Genomic DNA, 20,469 nt, shown 5'->3' with positions numbered 1-20,469 from the left:
GATTGTGGGTAATTTATGATGAGAACTACCTGCTGCAGAGCCGCATGTCGCCTGAGACGCTCAGAACAAAGACCGCTCTGTGTGGTGTGTGTGAGTGTGTGTGTGTGTGTGTGTGTGTGGTGTGTGTGTGTTGTGTGTGGTGTGTGTGTGTGTTCGTGTGTGTGGGTGTGTGTGGCTGTGTGTGTGTGTGTGGCTGTGTGTGTGTGTGGTGTGTGTGTCGTTGTGTGTGTGTGTGTGTGTCTCTGTGTGTGTGTGTGTGTGTGTGTGTGTGTGCGGGTGTGTGGGTGTGCTGCGTGTGTGTGTGTGGTTTGTGTGTGTGTGTGTGTGTGGCTCTGTGTGTGTGTGGTGTGTGTGTGTGTGTGTGTGTGTGTGTGTGTGTGTCTCTGTGTGTGTGTGTGTGTCTCTGGTGTGTGTGTGTGAGTGTGTGTGTGTGTGTGTGTGTGCGTTGTGTGTGTGTGTGTCTCTGTGTGTGGCTATGGATGCGTTGTGTGTGTGTGGTGTGGTGTGTGTGATAATGTGTGTGTGTGTTGTGTTTTTGTGTGTGTGTGTGTTTTGTGTGGATGTGTGTGTGTGTGTGTGTGTGTGTGTGTGTGTGTGTGTGTGTGTGTGTGTGTGTGTGTGTGTGTGTATAGTGTGCGTGTGTGTGTGTGAGTTGTGTGTGTGAGTGTTGTGTGTGTGTGTATTGTGTGTGTGTGTGTGGGATGTGTTGTGTGTGTGGTGTGTGTGTGTGTGCGTTGTGTGTGTGTGTGTGTGTGTGTGAGTGTGTGTGTGTGTGTGTGTGTCTATGTGGTGTGTTGTGTGTGTGTGTGTGTGAGAGTGTGTGTGTTGTGTGTGTTGTGTGTGTTTGTGTGCGTGTGTGCGTGTGCGGGGTGTGTGCCGTGTGTGTGTGTTGTTTGTGTGTGTGTGTCTCTGTGTGTGTGTGTGTGTGGTGTGTGTGTGTGCGTGGGCTGTGTGGCTCCTCTGATCAGCCCTCATCTCTGCAGTACTGAATACAGACCGGGTGTTGACCTTTGACCTGTGAGCTCATCAGGTCTCTGCAGACTGATGGTTCCTCGTCAGCTTCACATTAATCTCAATACGAGTTCGTCTCCTCCAACATTTAACGCTGAGCTTCAGTCTGTCAGCTCGGCCTCGTCAGACTCCTGCACAGATGCTTGTGGTCTGTGGCGTCGGGGCTGATGGTGCTGCTGAGTGACACGCTTCGGGTTCGGGTCTCAAACTTTCACAGAACTGGAGCAGGTCGCCTCCTTTCAGAAGCTGCAGTCACTGAATTTCTGTCAGATTTGCTCAAAACTTGTCGGTTAAGATTCTTCTGATCGACCTCTGTTGATAATCTGACTCAGCCTCTATTTGTTTCCTCCGTCTCTAACTCGGTGTCACAGACACAGAATCTAGTTTCACTGTGGTGAGTTTTGTGAGTCTGGCGCTCTGCTGGTTGGATGATGTCATATCGACCTGAACCAATCAGAGCAGTTTGTCTCGTCCATCCATCGCTCCTCGTCCACTTACCCAGAGCAGGATGTTCAGACGTCTTTCTCCCAGCAACACTCTCCAGCTCCTCCTGGAGGATCCCGAGGCGTTCCCAGAACAGACGAGGTGTAGAATCCCTGCAGTGAGTTCTGGGTCTGCCCCGGGTCTCCTCACAGGAAACCTCTGAAGGGGGGCGCCCAGGAGGATCTGGATCAGACGCCCGACCTGCCAGGTAACAACCACAACACATCAGCTGCTCCACACAGCTCGTCTGCTGTGATCACAGCCTGCAGCACAGAACACATCACTAACTGATCTCAGACCAGATTTACACCTTTATTAACATGAAGGCTTCATGTAGATGCTAAGCTAACAGTGTTAGCATGCACCCGGACTGACGGAGGGTCCAGGAGCTGGACCTCTGTGATCACAGCAGACGAGAGTGTGGAGACGTTTTGTGGACGATGAAACTTCACCCGACTTCCCACCAACACGAGACACAAAGACTGAACTTTCCTTTCTGTTTTCTGGGGCGAACTGTTCCTTTAAACTGTATTACTTCACTGTGCTCCTGCAGCTCGTCACACTCGCGGCCCTCCACCCATCAGAGTCCCGGGAGGACGACAGCGGAGCCTGAAGGAACCACAACATGTTCTGGGTTCACTCTCCTCCACATGCAGGACTCTGAGGGCTGTTTGAGGAACATATATCAGGGAAACAAAGTCAAACTCATTCCAGGTTGTTAAATGTGAATATTTTATGACATTTGAATGTCGTTGTTTTCTGACATTTTATAGACGAATCGATAAATCAAGAAGATTTAAATTCTTGTCAGTTGCAGCCGTCAGATCTGTGATACTGAACGATGTCGTCTCTCAGAACAACATCCGTTACATCTAACAGACAAAACCATTTATTCTTCTTCATCCTTTCATTACGTTCTTCCTCACATCTCTCTCCTCCTCCTCGTCTCTTCATCGGAGTGATTTCTGCAGAAGCTGAACAAACTCTGGCGTAAAGAAGCTGAAAGCTGCTCGGTTGGATGAAACATTAATATTCTGAAAGATAAAATGTGAGGAACACAACTTATAGACTGGCTGATGTTTCTGTAGGTTTATCTCTCTCCTCTCTCCTTCGTTCTGCTCTTTTCCTCTCCGGAGGACGTTAACTGGAGCCACACCTCCGCCGCCCTCCATCCCGCCTCGCTGCACTCTGCATATCAAACACGTCCATTCATACATCTGCAGATCTGCGCTGCGTGAAGTGACTGACAGCAGCAGCTCAAACACATTACTGAGGATGATATTCAGCGTCTGTGCCGAGCCGCTTCCACAGCAGATCCTTTATGTTTCAGTGGGAATGTGAGGAAACATGTCCAGCTGCTGCCTGAAGCTCGAGTCTCCTCACAGCTACAAACAGCTCACTGCAGATTATACCACTGCTGAGTTCGTCACATGGATCAATAAAACCAGTTTTAGGAGAACAGGTTTCATATTTGTACGTAAACTGGAACCAGACGACTTCTCAGCTTTGATATTCAGAGGTGGAAACTGATTTCAGTTCAGTTTAATCTGGCTGTAAATGAACAAACAGGTCAGTTAGTAAAGAGACAAACATCTTCTGTCAGTGTCGAGTCAGAGCGTCTGTGTTTCCATCCAATGTTCACAAACAGACAAAGAAGAACATGTGATCTCGGCTTCGTCAGAACTTATTCTGCATTAAAGTGCATCAACTTGTTTTCCAAGACAGGAAAAAAGCAGCTTCAAGTGAGCGTCAACACTGACGAGTGTTTCCCATCGACCTTTTCTGATGTGACTCCTCAGCGTCTGTTAGTGGAAACACGACTCAGAGGTGAGAAACTTTAAACTGAATCCTGCTGAAGTCACAAATCTGATGTGATGTCCACTGATGGGCAGCGACCACCCGACCATCACTCCACTCCTCCTGTGTGATGATGCGTCACCGTGTATTTTAAGCAGCAGGCAGCGCTTCAAAACTTTCCATCGACGCAACAGGAGGGACGAATGTGAGGATCCACACAGCCGGCGTTTCACTCGCAGGGTTAACGTCTCGCACATGAAATAACACTGACACCAAATGACTGAGGGATGCGACCCCATAAAGGACCGGAGCTTCAGCTCAGACTGAATGTCTCTGTTGGCTCACTCACACTCATAAAACATGCCCTCTGCTCTTAAAAACGTCCTGGAGAAGAACGGCAACAAAAAGAAGACAAGAAATGATTGAATAATGTTGCACCATAAACTCTTAATCCCCCTGATGATCTCTCCTCTCCTCCAGAAAACTGGGAACAGACTCCAGAAATCTGCTGACTGCATCCTCCCGAGGACGGGAAGAGGTTGAGAGAAAACAGCGGAAAACCGAGGCGAGTGAAGCGATGTGAGACGGCCAGAGACCACAGAGCTCCAACGGGAGAGACGACGCTGAAAAGGTGCTAATGATTCAAAAACCAGGTTGATAATCAGCTGTCAGGAGGAGAAACCCATCAGCTGCACAGAGGATGAACACAGCTGCAGCTCTTCAGGGTGACGAGTCCATCGTTGTGTCGTCAGGTCACTGAAAACATGGCTGAGAAATGTTCCGACGTCTCGTTAAAGACATCCAGCGGTTTCACGCTCGCTGACGCTGAAGCAGCGTCTCGAGCAGTGATGTCACACTTGGCAACCGCCTCCATTAAAATCCTGGTTTTGTCAGAACACAGCTGGACAACATCACAACGCTTCAGTAAAATCATCAACTCAGCTCACATCCATGTAATCTGAACGTGACGTAACAAGTATAGTTGTGTATCCTGTTGACGTGTATGACCGGTGTCAGCTGTAGTCTGAGACCATCTGAGCTGCAGGAACATTTACCAGTTAGGACAGAAATGAAACTGGAGATCTGTCGATCATAATATTTGATAAATGCTTCAAACTTTAACTTCCGCTGAGGAGTGGACTGATCAGTGCTGCTTGTTGTTTTGCTTCTCTGTGGCTCTGCATCACATTATGTCTGGACAAAGCAGACGAGACGAGGAGACTTCTGACTGAATTCATTAACAAGTTTGATGAATACAGACACCGTGTGCTTACTGCGCGACTCGCCTCTTTTCAGGCTGTTTGACATGTTTTAATGGAATACTGCGAGCAACATTTCCCTTCACTTATCTGCAGGGACGGCGGCTTAATGTTCTTCCCAAAGAGGCTTTTTTAAATTTCACTTGTAGCAGCGATCAGACAAAAGTGTAATTGCTTGAGTCGCACAGTTCGTCGGCCACGCCTGACTTCTTCTGTGAGCAGGGAAAGTGCAGAAAGTGCTTTTCCTCTGTCAGTGAGTCGGCAGCGACGCCTGAACGGAATCTTGAAGAGGCTGAATTATTCATTTCACCTATTTATCCAGTTACGGGTTCTGCTGAGCACGCAACCCTAATCTTTACAGAAACATACAGAGCAACAAAAAGCTGTTTCCATTTTATATAAAGTCCTAAAGCATCGACAGTGTTCAGCTGCAGAGTTTACCATTATTCATTATTCATTATTCATCGACTGAGCTGCAGCTCAATCATCACGTCATCTACTGTAAAACACACATAATGAACTACATGGTCCTTATAAACAGACTGAGTCGTACTGTTTACACTCAGCTAAGTAAAATTATATCAGCTTAATCTCTCAACAATCAGTGACGTGAGAAACATACTTTTAAAAAATGATGCGTGATAATCAGCTGAAGGAGAGAAAGACTCCTCAGCGGGTGAGTTATGTGAGAGGATGGAGCGTCATGATCAGACCGTTAGCTCGTTCTCACTCTCTTCGCGGCTAACCACCAGCAGCTAATGACAGTCTAGACAGCAGCAGAGTGGCGTTGCTGTGGTGGAGATTATAGGTTAGATGGCAGACAGATGACGGAGCACGGCGACCATCACACCATCAGCATCTCCTGCTCTGCTCGGTTACAGCTTCTATTTTACTTCTTCTGCTGCTATTTTTACGACGACTCCTGTCGTGACGAGCAGCTCAGTGATGGACGCCGTGTTGTCGACCCTCCAGCTGTTTTCTCACGCTGACGTTAAAGATCGGCTGCCGTCATCACGCTGCAGAGAACACGGGTCACTACGTGGAAACGTTTCTTTTAAACTGGATGAATGTATTTCAGAAGTCCGGCCCTCGGAGCCGAACGCCGTCTTCTTATTACTCATGTCTCACTGGTCTGAGATCAGATCTGTCCTGAGGTGTTTGGTCCTGAACTTCTTATTTATAACTTATTCATTTGTCTTCTGTGGATGTTGGTATGCAAATGCAAATCCTTCAGATTCATGGTTCTGCCTCTGGTTCACACGTTCAACATTTTATTATTTGTATTATAAGTGTGCCATGCTGTGAGGGACTCCAAACGGTCCTGGTCTAAACTTGGTCTTGGTCTTGACCTGGTCTTGATCATGACTGGGTCTCTGTTTAGGTGGTCTAGACCACAACACTGCTAGCAAATTCAATTAATTAAAAATGATGCAGAGTATAGTTTACAGGACTAAATCTGGGACATGTTAGTAGTTGAACAGAACACAGAGAGAGTGGACTTCTCTCAGTCCATCACCCGGGACAGACTGGACTCGTCTCTTCTAGCAGCTTCTCTGAACACTGACGTCGTGGAACTGTAAATACACGAGGAACTGTGACACCGGCAGAACTGAGTCAAACCCACACAGGTTCTCAGGTTCTCCACTTTTTCAACCAGAGGAAACAGTGCGTCTAGTTTGTGGCACCATCTCATAACCCAGTTAGTAATGAAGCCGTGTCCAAACACTGGTTCAGGTTTCAGGCTGAAACACATTTATGAGCCGGTTAAACCTGCCACTGTAAACACTTCAGCACAAACAGGTCCTGTGTTCTCCCCACACAGCTAATGTCTTAACTACACATCGGATTTTAAACTGCACACGACACATATAGAATATAAACCTCCTGCATTCCTCTGGGACAGTAAACGTCTCATCAGGAGGTCTGTTGTCTCAACAGGCTGAACATCTTCCAGGACACGATGAAGAAATGTGACTCGTCTCTTTAGATTCAACTAAACGTTTCATTTCCTTCTTCTCGTTACAACTCAAACCACCTCCTCAGAAAATGAAGCTTCACACCGACGATGATTCCACAGGATGGATTATGTCTTCGATGCCGTTATGAGCGCTTCATTTATTTGCACAAACAGAGATAATGTGCAGAAACCCTCCAATAGCAGGGTGACACAGCGAAAGTAAAAATAGACGTAACGACTGAAAGAAAAGCGGTCAGAATTTAATGGAGGAAAGCTGGAATGAGAAGCAGTTTGAGATCAGGCTCAGGAATTTATTCCAGCTCCGCTCAGCTTCACATTTTTTACTTTTCACTACATAAACAGAGCGGTCCCACACGGACCACAGAGCGCTGTGAGATGTATTTTGGCCTTAAACTACTGAGACATTTTTGGACGAGCAGCAGCATTTTAAAATCTAATCTATACCAGACTGGAAACACTGACTGAGCAAATGAACCTTCTCTGAGTTTGTGTTCAAACTCCAGCAGCTGCCGGAGCTCACGGTGCTGTTTTTAAAGACTTAAACAGAAAGATGGCTGTAAAGAGAGAAAAAACATGTTGTGTAAGGTGTGTGTGTGTGTGTGTGTGTGTGTGTGTGTGTGTGTGTGTGTGTGTGTGTGTGCCTGTGTGTGTGTGTGTGTGTGTGTGTGCCTGTGTGCGTGTGTGCCTGTGTGTGTCCTTACCCTGCTGCTGGGCGTTGAGCAGCGTGGGGTCGACAGTGGGCACCGATCGAGGGAGAGGCACTGGTTTAGCTGCTTCTGCTGGTGAACACAAACACTTCAGATTATCATGAATATTGATCATTAATTAAACGTCTAATGACTCTGACTGCATCATCATTTTAATGGTGATATTCTGAGCAACAAAGACAGTTTAGCTCAGCTGAAATGCAGCCAAAGTAAATATTGTTTTAGTCACGGGCGCACGAGCACCGGTCCAACATACATATTATCCTGATGATATTCTCAAAACTTTAAAATGTAAACTGAAACATGCTGAAATCACTTTCACGTTAAACAAATATTTGATTAGCCTCACAGAGAGGACACTCATTGTTTTACAGTTTCAAAAAAAGGAATATTAAATAAGTGGTCATAAATCATCTTCCTGCACCAATAACGGATCAATAAACAGCGGTGACATCATCTCCCTGTAGTGTTTCACTTTGGAGTTCATATTTTTCACACACATCTGATTTTAGTTGTTTTTGTGGGGATATAACGTGTAAGCTGAGCCTTCAGCCGCGGAGACAGACTCCAGACACTCGTGTGAAGATATTTCAAATGATCTGTGATAAAATCTTTATTGTCTTAAATCAATGAAAACTTCAGCTCATGTTTAAATGCCAACATGTCCTCTGGAAGTCTGCTCCTTCATCCTTTCATCTGGAGGATTTGAGTTACAAGTCAGATATTTTTTTCCTAAAATTGCGTCTCTGAAGCGTAAAATATAGGCGAGTACGAGTGTCACGATTTAGAATTTAAATATGAAATAATTTCAAATCAGGTTTCGATGATGATCGGAGTCAGAGACCGTGTCTGATATAACCTGCAAAAAGCCACCTGGTTAAAGTCAAGCTGCTGTGAAACAACCGACAGTCATCAGGATGTAAAACAGATCCACAGGAGACGATCTGCCATCGTTAGAAAAATGTGATTGCAGACAAAATGCAAATACTGACAGTTGACATGACGTTAATATTTAACATCTTAATTTGTTATTAATTGTCTTGCTGATCGTTTCTGAAACTTTGTGAAGGAGGAGCAATAAGTATCTGTGAACACTCGTGTTAATACACGAGCTGCAGACCTGTTTGCTGGCGATGAGCAGACGGTTTCTATTTTTCATCTCTTCAGTCTCATGTTTCTTCTGCATCCTTCATCCTGCAGTTCTGCCTTCAGTTCACTCTGCTGCATTTGGATTTGGATTTTTCCACCTCTCCAACTTTTTTGTGGTGCTTAATTCTTTGCACTTCTATTTAAGGTATTTCAGGCACAAATTGAAAACCTGCATGAGAACAGGTGGATTGAAATGCACCGAATGTCTTTTAAACAATAAGGAAACGCGTGTTAAAGAACCGAGAAGCCAACAAGGCCGACAGACCAGAGCACGAGCACGAGTGTGGAGAGAGAAAAAGAAAAGTCAACATAAACAAACATTTAGTTTGAACTCATCCTTTTGAAACAGCATTTATTCAGGTGATCTGTGGTTTCTAACGGTTCAGGATCACACTGTGGATTTTCTTTAGTTCCATTACTGACACGAGCAGAATCACAAAACACAACTGTTTATCTGGGGTTATTTTCCAGTGTGCATCCACAAGAGTCGAGGTTGGACACACACACACACACACACACACACACACACACACACACACACAGATCAGGTGTTTATGAACAACAAACTATTTTTCCGGCCGGGTCACGACTCAAAAAGGTCAAGAACACCTGAACTCATTCTCACTTTCTGACGGTTACTGTGACCGAGGTTAAGTAAATATAAGTGAAAAGAATAATGGAAACAGAGTCACTCAAAATGAGTCAAATAAGAAGGTGTCTGACCTGCTGATTCCAGCGTTCATTGATTCACTTTACAACAGAGCAAACACAAACAGTTCTGCAGCTCGTATGTTCACACTACTAAATAACAAATGACATCAGGTTACAGGAACTTCTCTCACTTTTACACAAAACAAATCTCAAAGTAAACTCATCTGTCACTGGGTAAAGCTTTCTGCACAAGAAGATATCCGTCTAGTTTCTGTCTTTCAGTTTGGGCTGGTGGTTCTGTTCCTGGTTCTGCATGTCTGTAAATCTGACCAGCACAGAATCTGATGTCTCTGACACCAGCTGATCAGGCAGAAAACCAACCGATGCATCAGTGTACCTCTCCCAGATTTTCCAGAGAGTGAAAATAAATTGTGCGAACACACATCCCGTCTCTCTGCTCTCACACACTGAAGCCAGCAGATACTGTGATCAATAACAGAAACACTCACAGGGAGTGAACAGAGACGCAGTTCGCTGACTGGACCAACACCAAGGTCAACTTCTCCTATTCAATCAGTTTTTCCTCACAAGCGGCAACGTGCGATTAAATGCCAGCCAGATAACACCCGACACTGTGTGTGTGTGTGTGTGTGTGTGTGTGTGTATTCAGCCCACCCTCAATGACTTGATTGCTCTTTGTCTGGGAAACAAAGACTGGACTTCCTCTCACTCATGGACACACTTGAGGAGAGGTGGCAGCGCCTTGAGAGAAGCGAGTTACGTCAGCTTTTGTCTTTGGACTTTTTGGATTTGCCTCCAGGGCACAATTAAGTCTTCATTGTGTGCAGAGACACACACACACTTTGTATAACTCAATATCCTCATGTTGACCTCCCAATAATTACAGTTATTAAACTTGACACAGACGTGAAACCTGACGCTCACTTTGAAGAATCACGCTCATTTCATCTCCGTATCCTCAGGAGAGTGCGCGCGCACACACACACACACACACACACACACACACACACACACACACACACACACACACACACAGGCTGTCACGTACTCGTGTTATCAGGGGAAATTAGTGAGAAGACGGGATTCCAAGACGGACGATAAGAAGATGTTGTCCTACAGTTTCTATAATTAATAATGGGAGAATAATGGCACACTGGAAACTCCATCCAGTAATGAGCAGCACATAATTATCACTATATTGTATCTCTGGATTTGACACAACAATATTGTGTGTCATCACAAACCATCTCTTTGCAGGGAGTTAATAGAGCACAGCTGTTTGGCTCTTTTACTGAAGCGCTGCTGAGGTCCGTTCAGTCAGTCCGACTCTGAACCACAGCAGCTTTACTCCTGTTGAACCACAGCAGCTTTACTCCTATTGAACCACAGCAGCTTTACTCCTGTTGAACCACAGCAGCTTTACTCCTGTTGAACCACAGCAGCTTTACTCCTATTAAACACGAGAAGCTGCTGCTGTCAACAAACGTGTTCCTGCAGCACGAACATGATGTTAGAAGAAGGAAGGTAAAGCCCACACAGAGGAGACGAAAACCTACATTTTCATGTTGTTAGGCTAAATGTTGTAGCTGAGTGTCACAAGTACAGCGTGTCCTTCAGAAGACCAAAATGTAATAAGACAAGTCTGTTTTTTATCGCAGATCACGCTAAGAAAACGCGGTTTAAGTTTATCGTGGTGAGTCGTTCGGTCTGCTCATTGTATCCCCACAAAACCAAACAAAGTTCAATCAGATGTGTGGAAATACTACAGAATCCAAACTAGAGAAAGAGAACGATGTGTCCTCTCTTATTATTAATCATCTTATAATCCTGGCCTGACAGATCACTTCGTCCAGGGTCTAAAAACAAAGCTCAGGAAAACTTTACTCTGATCACATCTGCAGCACATGTACACGGACCCTTTCTGTTGTTGTACCTTTCACAATAAAAGCCCTACACATAGAGGTGTGACTGCTTTTTAGAGGGGGACTTGATATCATACATCATGTTCACCATCTTAGCATTAGCGAGGCAGAAACCAGTCTCTGTTCTGGTTCTCACCTGTGGGTGGAGGCAGCTCGGCTGGAGTGTTGGCCGGTGCGTGGGCCCCTGGTGGGATGTGGATGTTGTTGAAGTTGGTCGTGGGAGGACCCGATGCCCCTGATCCTGGACTGGGAGTGAAGCCGATTCCTGGGGCGGGACCTGGACCCAAACCCTGGTCCTGGTCATATGGTGGCCCACCTCTGACGGAGCCTCTGAGGGAGAGATCCTGGCCTGAGAAACCTACAGCTCCAAACTCGTCTACCAGACAGACAGAAGGACAGAAACAGAAGACAGCGATGAGACTGTGGTACTGCAGGTTGTTCAGGGTCTCTACAGTACGTGGCCTCAAAAAGACGGTTCAGAACATCTAGAAGGTTTGTTTTTATAAGAACATCTCGTCTATTAAGTCACATCGTTACAGCCCATCTCCAGTCCTCTTAAAATGTTGTCCACACCTTTGATTCTTCCACTGATTTTAATTCTTGTTTACTGACCAGGTTCATCCCAGTTGGACAAACGACTAGCCAATCACACGGTGTTGACAGTTAATCTGCGGTCCTTTGGCTCATCACCAACCTTTCCAACACAATCCTGTGCAAATCTTTTAATGCACTTGGAAGTTTTGCAACTTCTTGTGATATTCCCCTCTAGTTGCCACGGGTGCTTTGAGAGCCAGCTGAGCCAACCCCAAACACACACACACACACACACACACACACACACACACACACACACACACACACCTACAAACTGACATCCATTGCCAAACTTCATTTTCTCAGAGTGAAAAACTGGGGCCGCGGAGGGGTGGAGAAGTTGTTGTGGAGCGAGGGAGCAAGTTACAGAGCTGCTGGTAAGTAAATGTTGTCTCCATCTGACTAGAGACCCTTTCAAAGGATGATTAACACCCTTACACCAGAGGAACGACGAGGAAAGACTGGATGAAACAGGACTGAGAGTCAAAAACTCTCTTGCTCCTGTTCTGCATCTCGCTCGGATGAGATATACGCAGCTGTACTGTTGCTGTCGGCCAATTTGACAAATAACATCTTGAAGAAAATTGACATATTTCTTTGACTGCTGTTCTGTGTTGACCCGTATGTCATTACTGATTTGTTTCAGGTAAAAATAAGGTTATGTTGAGCTGACCTGAATCAGTAGAAGATGTCAGACAGAAGACGTAATCACTTAAAAAAACACTTCAGTCGATGCAACTTCGAATCGATGGCTGATTCCTGACAAACTCATCTGATTGGTAACTCTTAAACTCTACAGATTACACAGAGGAGTCAGCGCTTTGAAAGAAATCAGTTGTTAAGCTTCCAAAATGAAAAATGAAATCAGAAGCATCAGCAGGTCGGTGGAGAACAGAGGAGCTTTAACCTCTCGGCCTCACTTGGTTTCAGCCTCACAACACAAACGGTTTCTTCATCAAAAGCACGTCAGGTGACGGGTCCTTCAAAAAGAGTTCAGCTGAAATCATTAGAATTCATGAGAAAGAGATTAAACTGCTGCCAGAAAGTGCCTAAATCACATTCATAGACATTCAATCAGAAATTGGTTTTAGATGAAAGACGGGACACGAAGCAGAGACTTCTCACAGTGTGCAGGCGGATGCTGATGAACCGATCAGCTGCTTTCATTACCGCGGGCTGAGGAGGTTCTGGTTTCATCTGGGTCTGTTGATTGGACTGTTAGGAGGATTACACAACAACTACGAGACGGATGGATCTAATTCCCAGAACAGACCTCATTAACTTTTGGTACTGATCCAGATAAAAGGAGGGATCTTGGAAGTTTTGCTCAATTTCTTTAAAACTGCTAGATTAATTCATTTGCGTTGATTTTCTTTTTCAAATAAAACCTAATAAGACTATTTTCAAACTCACATCTTTAGAGACCCGTCTCCACCACAACATCTGAGGTCAGTGACGGGTGGACCTTGTTCTGGGCCGACAGAGTGCAGGGACGAGGAGAGGTGGACTCTGTGTTTACGTCACTGATGCTCGGTGTTCACACAGGTGATGGAGTGTGTTTCCCACATCGCCACATCGTCAACATCGTGTTGCTGCTGTTTATGTTTTCATCCAGACACAAAGTCAGAAGTTGCACCACGTCTTTATGTATAAACTCCAATTTCATCATGCAACCCTGTGTATTATAATGACAAAGAAATGACCTCGATAGGAATACAGCTCAGCAGCACATTAATGTAATCCACAGGGCAGAGCTAATGACGGGGCAGTGACATTATCAGCTGTTCTTCCTGCATTTGCCAGCTGTGTTGATTTTAGCCTCGATTGTGTGTTTAACCTCTAATATCATAGTTTACTCTTCTAAATTAAATATCGTGCTCTGCTGCCAGCAGATTTATCCATCTCTGATTGGTCAGATGCTGCACACACCTCCTCTTTCATGTGATCGTCTCATGCCAAACCTGGGTTGATTTATCGAGTTGATAACGAGCTTCCTGCCAACGTTTAGCGTGAAGACGACTGTTCGGGCTCGTGGAGTCAGGTGACAGAAACATGCTGGCTCTGTACTCCTGTAAATTCTCATGTTAAGAGCTCAAATGTGGGGAGGAATTACAGTTATTTTTAAAGGTAGTGATGGTGATTCTGGAGAAACATAGTTAATTGTTGAATCTTATTCCCAGATCATCAAATATCGATGCTTTGGGTCGTATTTGGCCCAAAACATGAACCAAAATTGTTGATATTTGACGCCCTGGAAGGGGAATCAACCATCTTTCTCCAGAATAACCTTCCCTGCATTTAAGAATAAGATCGAAGTAATATGATGAATTGAAGATGTCAGAGTCGGACTTGCAACAAAGGAGAGAAGGAAAGTATAACCAACAAATAATCACAGGGAACACAGTGATAGCTTGAAGACAAAAGGACAGAGAGAGAACAGAAAGTCTTGGCCTGTGTTGTTTTCATCTCGAACATGAGCTTCACGCTGACAACTCTGCTCTCTCAGCAACCACACCTAACAGAAAGAAAACACTTCTGGACAGCCAGCGATGTTTGGACAGATTAAAAGCGTTTGGCTGGATCTGCAGACACAGGCTGTATTTGACACCGTGTTAAGCTCCGACCTCTGTCATTACTGCGTTACAGGCAGGAAGGCAGACGGGCATCACGGCGAGACCCGACGCTCGACAAGCACTCGCTGGAATAATTCATCTTTCATTCAATTACTGAACTTTTGTTTTTACAGAGAAAGTTAAGAGAGATTTTCCTCACGTCTCTCGTCACATCTGGACACACACACACACGCACACATCACACACACACACACACACACACACACACACACACACACACACACACACACACACACACACACACACACACACACTACAGTTTGGTTTGATCAGCGACAGTTCATATTTATTAGAGAGCACAAAGAATTATAAACCGACACAAATCATTTTAAATCATATATTTTCAGCACTAATGAAACACAGCTGAGTTTCAGAGCCTGTACTCTATTACTTTTACTGGCGTAAACAAGTTGAATGAGTATTTCTACTCTTACCCGAGTGTCTGAACTTCTCCTGGAGGAAACATTGTGAGGACTGACCTACAAATCTTCTTCTCCAGATGGAAGAAAACATGTTTGTTTTGTGCTTCTTTTACATTTAATGTGCAGCCTTGATCATTTATTTTTACTTGTCATTATCACCCTGAACAGCAGCAAATTAATTTGAAGATGTCGGTTTCTTAGTTTATTTTCACTGTTTGACACAGAATATAAAAAGCACTTTTCCACCACAAAGTTTCAGTTTGCAAATTCCTCTCAGATCGTATTAGTTAAATAAGGGTTTTACTGTTTTTTAATACTTAATTGGTAATAATAATATGCATGCAGTGAACGGCAACAGACCCTGACAGTCAAATCTTCCCACATGACGACTCAGCTCCAGAGAACAGAGCGTGCCATGAAGGAAATACAGCCTGAAAGTTTAGTTAATCTCCAGCCGCTCGCTGCCAACGAGAGCCGGGACCACGAACACATGGAAACGGTTGGACAGGAACAAGGCACACACACACATGTACACACACACATGTACATACACACATGTACATACACACACGTACATACACACACGTACATACACACATGTACACACACACATGTACATACACACATGTACACACACACATGTACATACACACATGTACATATACGCACACACACATGTACATGAATAAGAGTAGCTGCATTGACCTGGATGCCAACATGTTCAGGCACATTACAAGATGATTAACTCCAGATGTACAGACGACTGGTCAACAGATGATTTCTTGGCGTGTGTGTGTGTGTGTGTGTGTGTTTTGGTGTGTTGGTGTTATAAATGCTCGTTAGCTGGTGGTCTGCCAGTGAACACCGTTATTTGGAGGTTTATATTCTGTCCTAAACATTATTATTATCATTATTATTTGGACGGGGTGATCCTCTGAGTGGCTGCTGAACTGCTGAGCCAGTTTGGACGGAGACAGTCCACTTCCTGCCATCCTGAAGAAGAAGACAGCCTTGTTCCAGCAGCAGGGACGATGATTCACAGTAGAACTGCTCTGCTGGGACAATTAGCCGCTCAGAGACTTGCCAAAGGGCGCTTTGGACAACAGTTTGTACATAGTTCTTCTCTTTCAGCCAGTCAGGAGCTACAAGCTGCTCTTTAACAGACGTAATACTGGTGACAGGGTTGGATAATATATCAGTATTATATCGTTACTGTGATATGAAGTGTTGAGCGTCCGCACTACAGTAAAGTCAAGTCATTTTATAAACTGATGCTGCTCTACCACACAAAAAAATAAAAGTAGTTATTCCTACAATACTGTCACGATACCGAGGCATCTGCTCAGAAATCTTGTGATATCTGAACATTTATTAAGAGCTTTAGTGGAGATTTTAAAAGGAGTAAGGGTCTGCGTCTACGTAACGTAACTTTTGAGCGGCAGCATCTTCTTCAATCGTTTCTGATGCGTGGCGAGCGTCTGGGGCAGCAAGAGGAAGCCGACAGAACAAACGCTGCTCCAATCCAACACATCACAGGTAATAGACAAGAAACACTGAATTATCTGAACCTGCAAAGAAACTAAAGTCAAATAAAAGTAAAGTACCTGAAAATTGTACTAAAGGAGTGTAACTGATAAACATCTGTTCCACTTTTCTGTTTTCAGTCTCCTTGATTTCTAATAATCTGTATCGACCCTGAAAAAGTCAGTCGACCACTAACATTTAAATCAGTCAGATTGTAGGATGGAAAATACGGCTTGGTTTAAAATAAATGATTCTATTTTAAGTCAAATGATCCGATATCCGTTCAGATGATCAACAGATTGATTGGATGACGGATGTCTGCCAAGCACCAGGTGCAGGAAGACTTTCTGTTTGGTGGGTACATGAAAAGTTATCGACCACAAATCTCCAAAACCATTTAATTCTGAACATCAACATTTATAATTCTAATAGCAGCAGGTTTGAGGGTTCCTTGTGAAATGTTCAGCACGAGTTCTCAGGCTGCCTTTAAAACTGAAGCAGGATTTGTTTTGTGACTGAACCATCAGACTGAGTCAATGTTCAGGTTTGACTCAGAGATCTAAATTATACGATGTTGACCACGTTAGTCAGACATCCACAAGCACTTCACTTCCTTTTCATCAAGTTACTGAGTGTGTCCGTTCGTCTGTCATCAGTCAGGACGTTTCAACAAGCTTCTTGCTGACTGAACTTAAATCCTGCTTGTATTCAAACCGTCTCACGTTTCTCACTGGAACGTTGAATAAAGATTTCAAAAGACTCTCGATATGTTTTTCCTCTTGACAACTGGGTCACAGAACACATCCTTTATGTTTTTACAACTCAGCACTGGAGGTTGTTTTCTCTCTCTTTCCCCTCCACCCTCCCTCCATCCATTCCTTTCCTCTTGCTAAACACGGCCCCCTCCCAGCCGATGGAAAGTCAGACTACAGCTGGGAGACAATGGTCTTTCTGTAAGTACCACGGCTATATTCTGCATGGTAGAGAGTGTGTACCACAGTCATTCTACTCTCCAGAGGTCAATTAACCTACTTAAACTGGTCCGTATCACCAGCTGACAGAGGCCCGTCCAACAGAACAGTGTGGTGCCCACTTAATAAGATATAAAGATGGACTTCTGACCCGTGGAGCACCAGAGAGTGGCAGGATGACCTAATTATTATACAAGAATCTATTTTTACAGCTTGATCTGACGGTGTGTGTGTGTGTGTGTGTGTGTGTGTGTGTGTGTGTGTCCAGGTTGTGCTGTAACTAAAATCTAACACAACAGGGAGGTGTCCAAAAATCAAGTGAGTCAGGAGAAGGAAATCAGAACTGATGCCGTCATTTGCTTTTTCACCCGTTAGAAACTTTAGGTCAGCGGGATAAAATTAGAACGTTTCATTTGTCTGAAGCCTGATTTAGTCAGAGAAACATTTCAATCCGGGCGGCAGGGAGAGCCAACATCTGACACGTCGGTCACACCAGTGCATCTGACATACAGCCGTTTATTATTCAAACTACTGAGGTGATCGCAGTTTCTTGTGCTGGGATTTGAATTAAGAAATCATTTACATAAAACCAAACAAAAGGTTTTATTGGTTGCATCTTAATGAAAACATTTGGCTCAGCAGTGCAGCTGAGGCGGGACGTTATTCTGGAGCCCTGCAGTGAAACACTTTGATGAAGGTAAACGAGTGAACACACATCTGCAGAAGAGTTTTAGAACCAGGGGCGCGGGAAATAATAGAGAAGAGGACGTTTTTTCAATATGCACTTTAAGAAAAAAGTCTAAATATGGAGAATAAAGTGAAGTCTTCTGGTGCCTGCAGTCCGATCACGGGAGCGACTGGCAGCTGTGTGAGCTGCTGAGCTGATGTCCAAATCCTGAAACTGTTCATGAGCTCAAAGAGAATTAACGTGTTCGTTACTGAAGCTGATTCTGAAGATCAATTTCACCAATTCTTGGACTTCATGTGAGCTGTTTGATGTCGTCTCAGAAGGTTTGATCATGAAAGTGTTTGTCAGCTTTATTCTCCACATTTCAACTTTTGTTTTGAGGTGTGTGATGAAAAAAGTATATTTCTTTATTTCCATCGACAGCCCTGATGCTCTTCATCAGACCTCATCATCCACGGATCAGCTCAACAACTTCTCTGCTGTTTCTACACAAAATAATCCTCCAGATCATGTTTGATATACTCTTTCAATTTAACGTCGCTTAAATGTATTTTTATGTCACAATGAGCCCTGAAGTGGAACATCTTCAATTCTGTTTTGGTCAGAAATGAATTGACAGAGTCCATTAAAGCTCCATCTTTAAGATGTGACAGCCGTCTGTACGTCACACCCTCGACTCTCTACTGTTAAATAAAGACAACATACGCCCACCTGATTGATAACAGACCCCTCAGTGTCCTGAACAGTCCACAACACTCACCTCCGACCCCACAATCATGTTGTGTCTACAGGACACGCAACAAACATCAATCTGAAATGATCATGTCAGGAAGGAATGCCTTCTGACACACACACACACACACACACACACACACACACACACACACACACACACACACACACACACACACACACACACACACACACACACACACACACACACACACACACACACACACACACACACGTGCTGGGTCGATGATATCAGCTGAGTGCTGGCGGCTCTGGTCCATCAGTGGGAATAAACTATCATGATGTCATCGCTGACACGGAGACCCTAATGCACTCTGGGAGAGAGGCAGCGAGGGGCGCAACAACCGAGGGAGAGAACGTGTGTGAGACATTAGAGGGAGACCACACACACACACACACACACACACACACACACGTAGGTACAGTGTGTGTGTGTGTGTGTGTGTGTGTGTGTGTGTGTGTGTGCTCGGCTGAGGTGATGTCATGGTTGAGCGGTGATGTTTGGGTCAAACACACCCTCCTGTACGTGGAGCGGGCGGGCGTGGACGAGCAGATGGCGTTTATTTCAGCGAGGAATTCGTCGACATCAGTTCACTGACACGAAAACTACGTTTAGAGTTTCTCAGCAGGGACGGGGAACGTGTGTGAGTCCATAGGTGTTCATGTCTTCAGGCCTCCCGAGGGGAGTCTGACGCAATCTCCAGCCCTCAAAGTGCAATCTCAAACTGAGTCCAGATGCTGCTCGGTCCCGGCCGGCTCAGTATAAATTCTACTGAAGTCACTGGAGTCCTGGAACAATCACAACAATCAGACGGTTCCCTGAACACGGCGCTGAGCTGGAGGAGCTTTACTGTACGTGAAAGACACAAGACTATTTTTATTGTTTTTTCTCTTTATCTCCATCTTCTCCTCTGGGACTGCAGCTCAAGAGAAACACTTTTTCCATTCATCATCTTTATGATGGAGGGAGTTCCTACTATCTGAATGCAGTGTCATCAAAAGTTATGCTGATGTTAATTAAAGACAAACAATGTGAAGACAACTGAAGCCTTTTTATCTTTGTACCAGAGCTGCATATTACAACTGTTATCTCTTTTTTATTGTTCATTGTTTTATTTGCAAAAACACAAGATTAGATAAAACAGGGTTTCTGCAGGTTTGAAAACGTCAAATTTAAGACCTTTTTAAGACCATTTTGAACTAAATTTAAGACCTACACAAAGTACGAAAAGGTAAGTAAGGAAACGTGCGGTCCCAGAATTACTTTAAAAAATAACAAACTTTTTACATCCAATTCTGTTGCCAAAACGTTTAGCAACGGTGTTAAAAATCCAAAGCACCTCCACTTTCAGTGTCGGAGTTGCAGCGCAGGGTTTGGGTCGAGCAGAACTGGATGAATTTGGACCAGAAACTGGTGACAAAGGCGTACAAAAGTGTGTGATTGTGTGACTTTGCTGGAGTCTTTTAGGAGCTAACTGGTGTTTTTCCAATTTTGTGTGGCGCTTTCACACAAAATGTGCCCAAGTTGAGGGTCGTCTTGCAGAGCGTACACTGCGCTTCAAATTCATTATTAGTTTTGGCTTTTAACCAACTGATTCTGGTTGTTCAAGCCAACACCTGTGAAATTTACACTTTCTCATAGTTGTAGCAGATTCCCCTATCGAAGTCTTTCCAGAACTGGTGAAGTGTGTGGTGATAAACCAGGTTGTTGGCAAAATGCCACTTAAGTTCCTGGTTACTTCACAAAGAAGTACAACACACGGAGCTAAATGTGAATCTCACCAACACATTCTCACAAAACAAAACAAAAACAGGTGAAGACGGAAGTGGTAAATGCACGTACATATTTAAGACCTAACTAAATGTCATTTAATGTCTGGTTTTATATGAATGAATCTGTGAATTT

At 44.4% G+C, this 20,469-nt stretch overlaps 2 protein-coding genes across 3 annotated transcripts in view; both read right to left on the bottom strand.

Annotated features, from left to right (window-relative positions):
- The window catches only part of LOC115574089 (NACHT, LRR and PYD domains-containing protein 14-like), a 915,401-nt gene that overhangs the window by 696,269 nt on the left and 198,663 nt on the right, over positions 1–20,469 (bottom strand). The gene's annotated exons all lie outside the window — the stretch shown is intronic.
- Positions 1–20,469, bottom strand: part of vta1 (vesicle (multivesicular body) trafficking 1) — a 50,746-nt gene that overhangs the window by 2,146 nt on the left and 28,131 nt on the right. The window contains exons 6-7 of one of the 2 annotated variants that reach the window (XM_030405354.1): positions 11,115–11,354; positions 7,230–7,307 (exon numbers count right to left, since the gene is read on the bottom strand). In XM_030405354.1, coding sequence (XP_030261214.1) covers positions 7,230–7,307; positions 11,115–11,354 — 318 coding nt within the window. The remainder of the gene's footprint in view (positions 1–7,229; positions 7,308–11,114; positions 11,355–20,469) is intronic. The other variant, XM_030405355.1, reaches the window with a different exon arrangement.

This window comes from Sparus aurata, chromosome 22, assembly GCF_900880675.1.
Source record: "Sparus aurata chromosome 22, fSpaAur1.1, whole genome shotgun sequence".
NCBI classification, from domain to species: Eukaryota; Metazoa; Chordata; class Actinopteri; order Spariformes; family Sparidae; genus Sparus; species Sparus aurata.
Note: the sequence above shows the minus strand (reverse complement) of the source record. Positions and strands in the feature narration are given on the sequence as shown.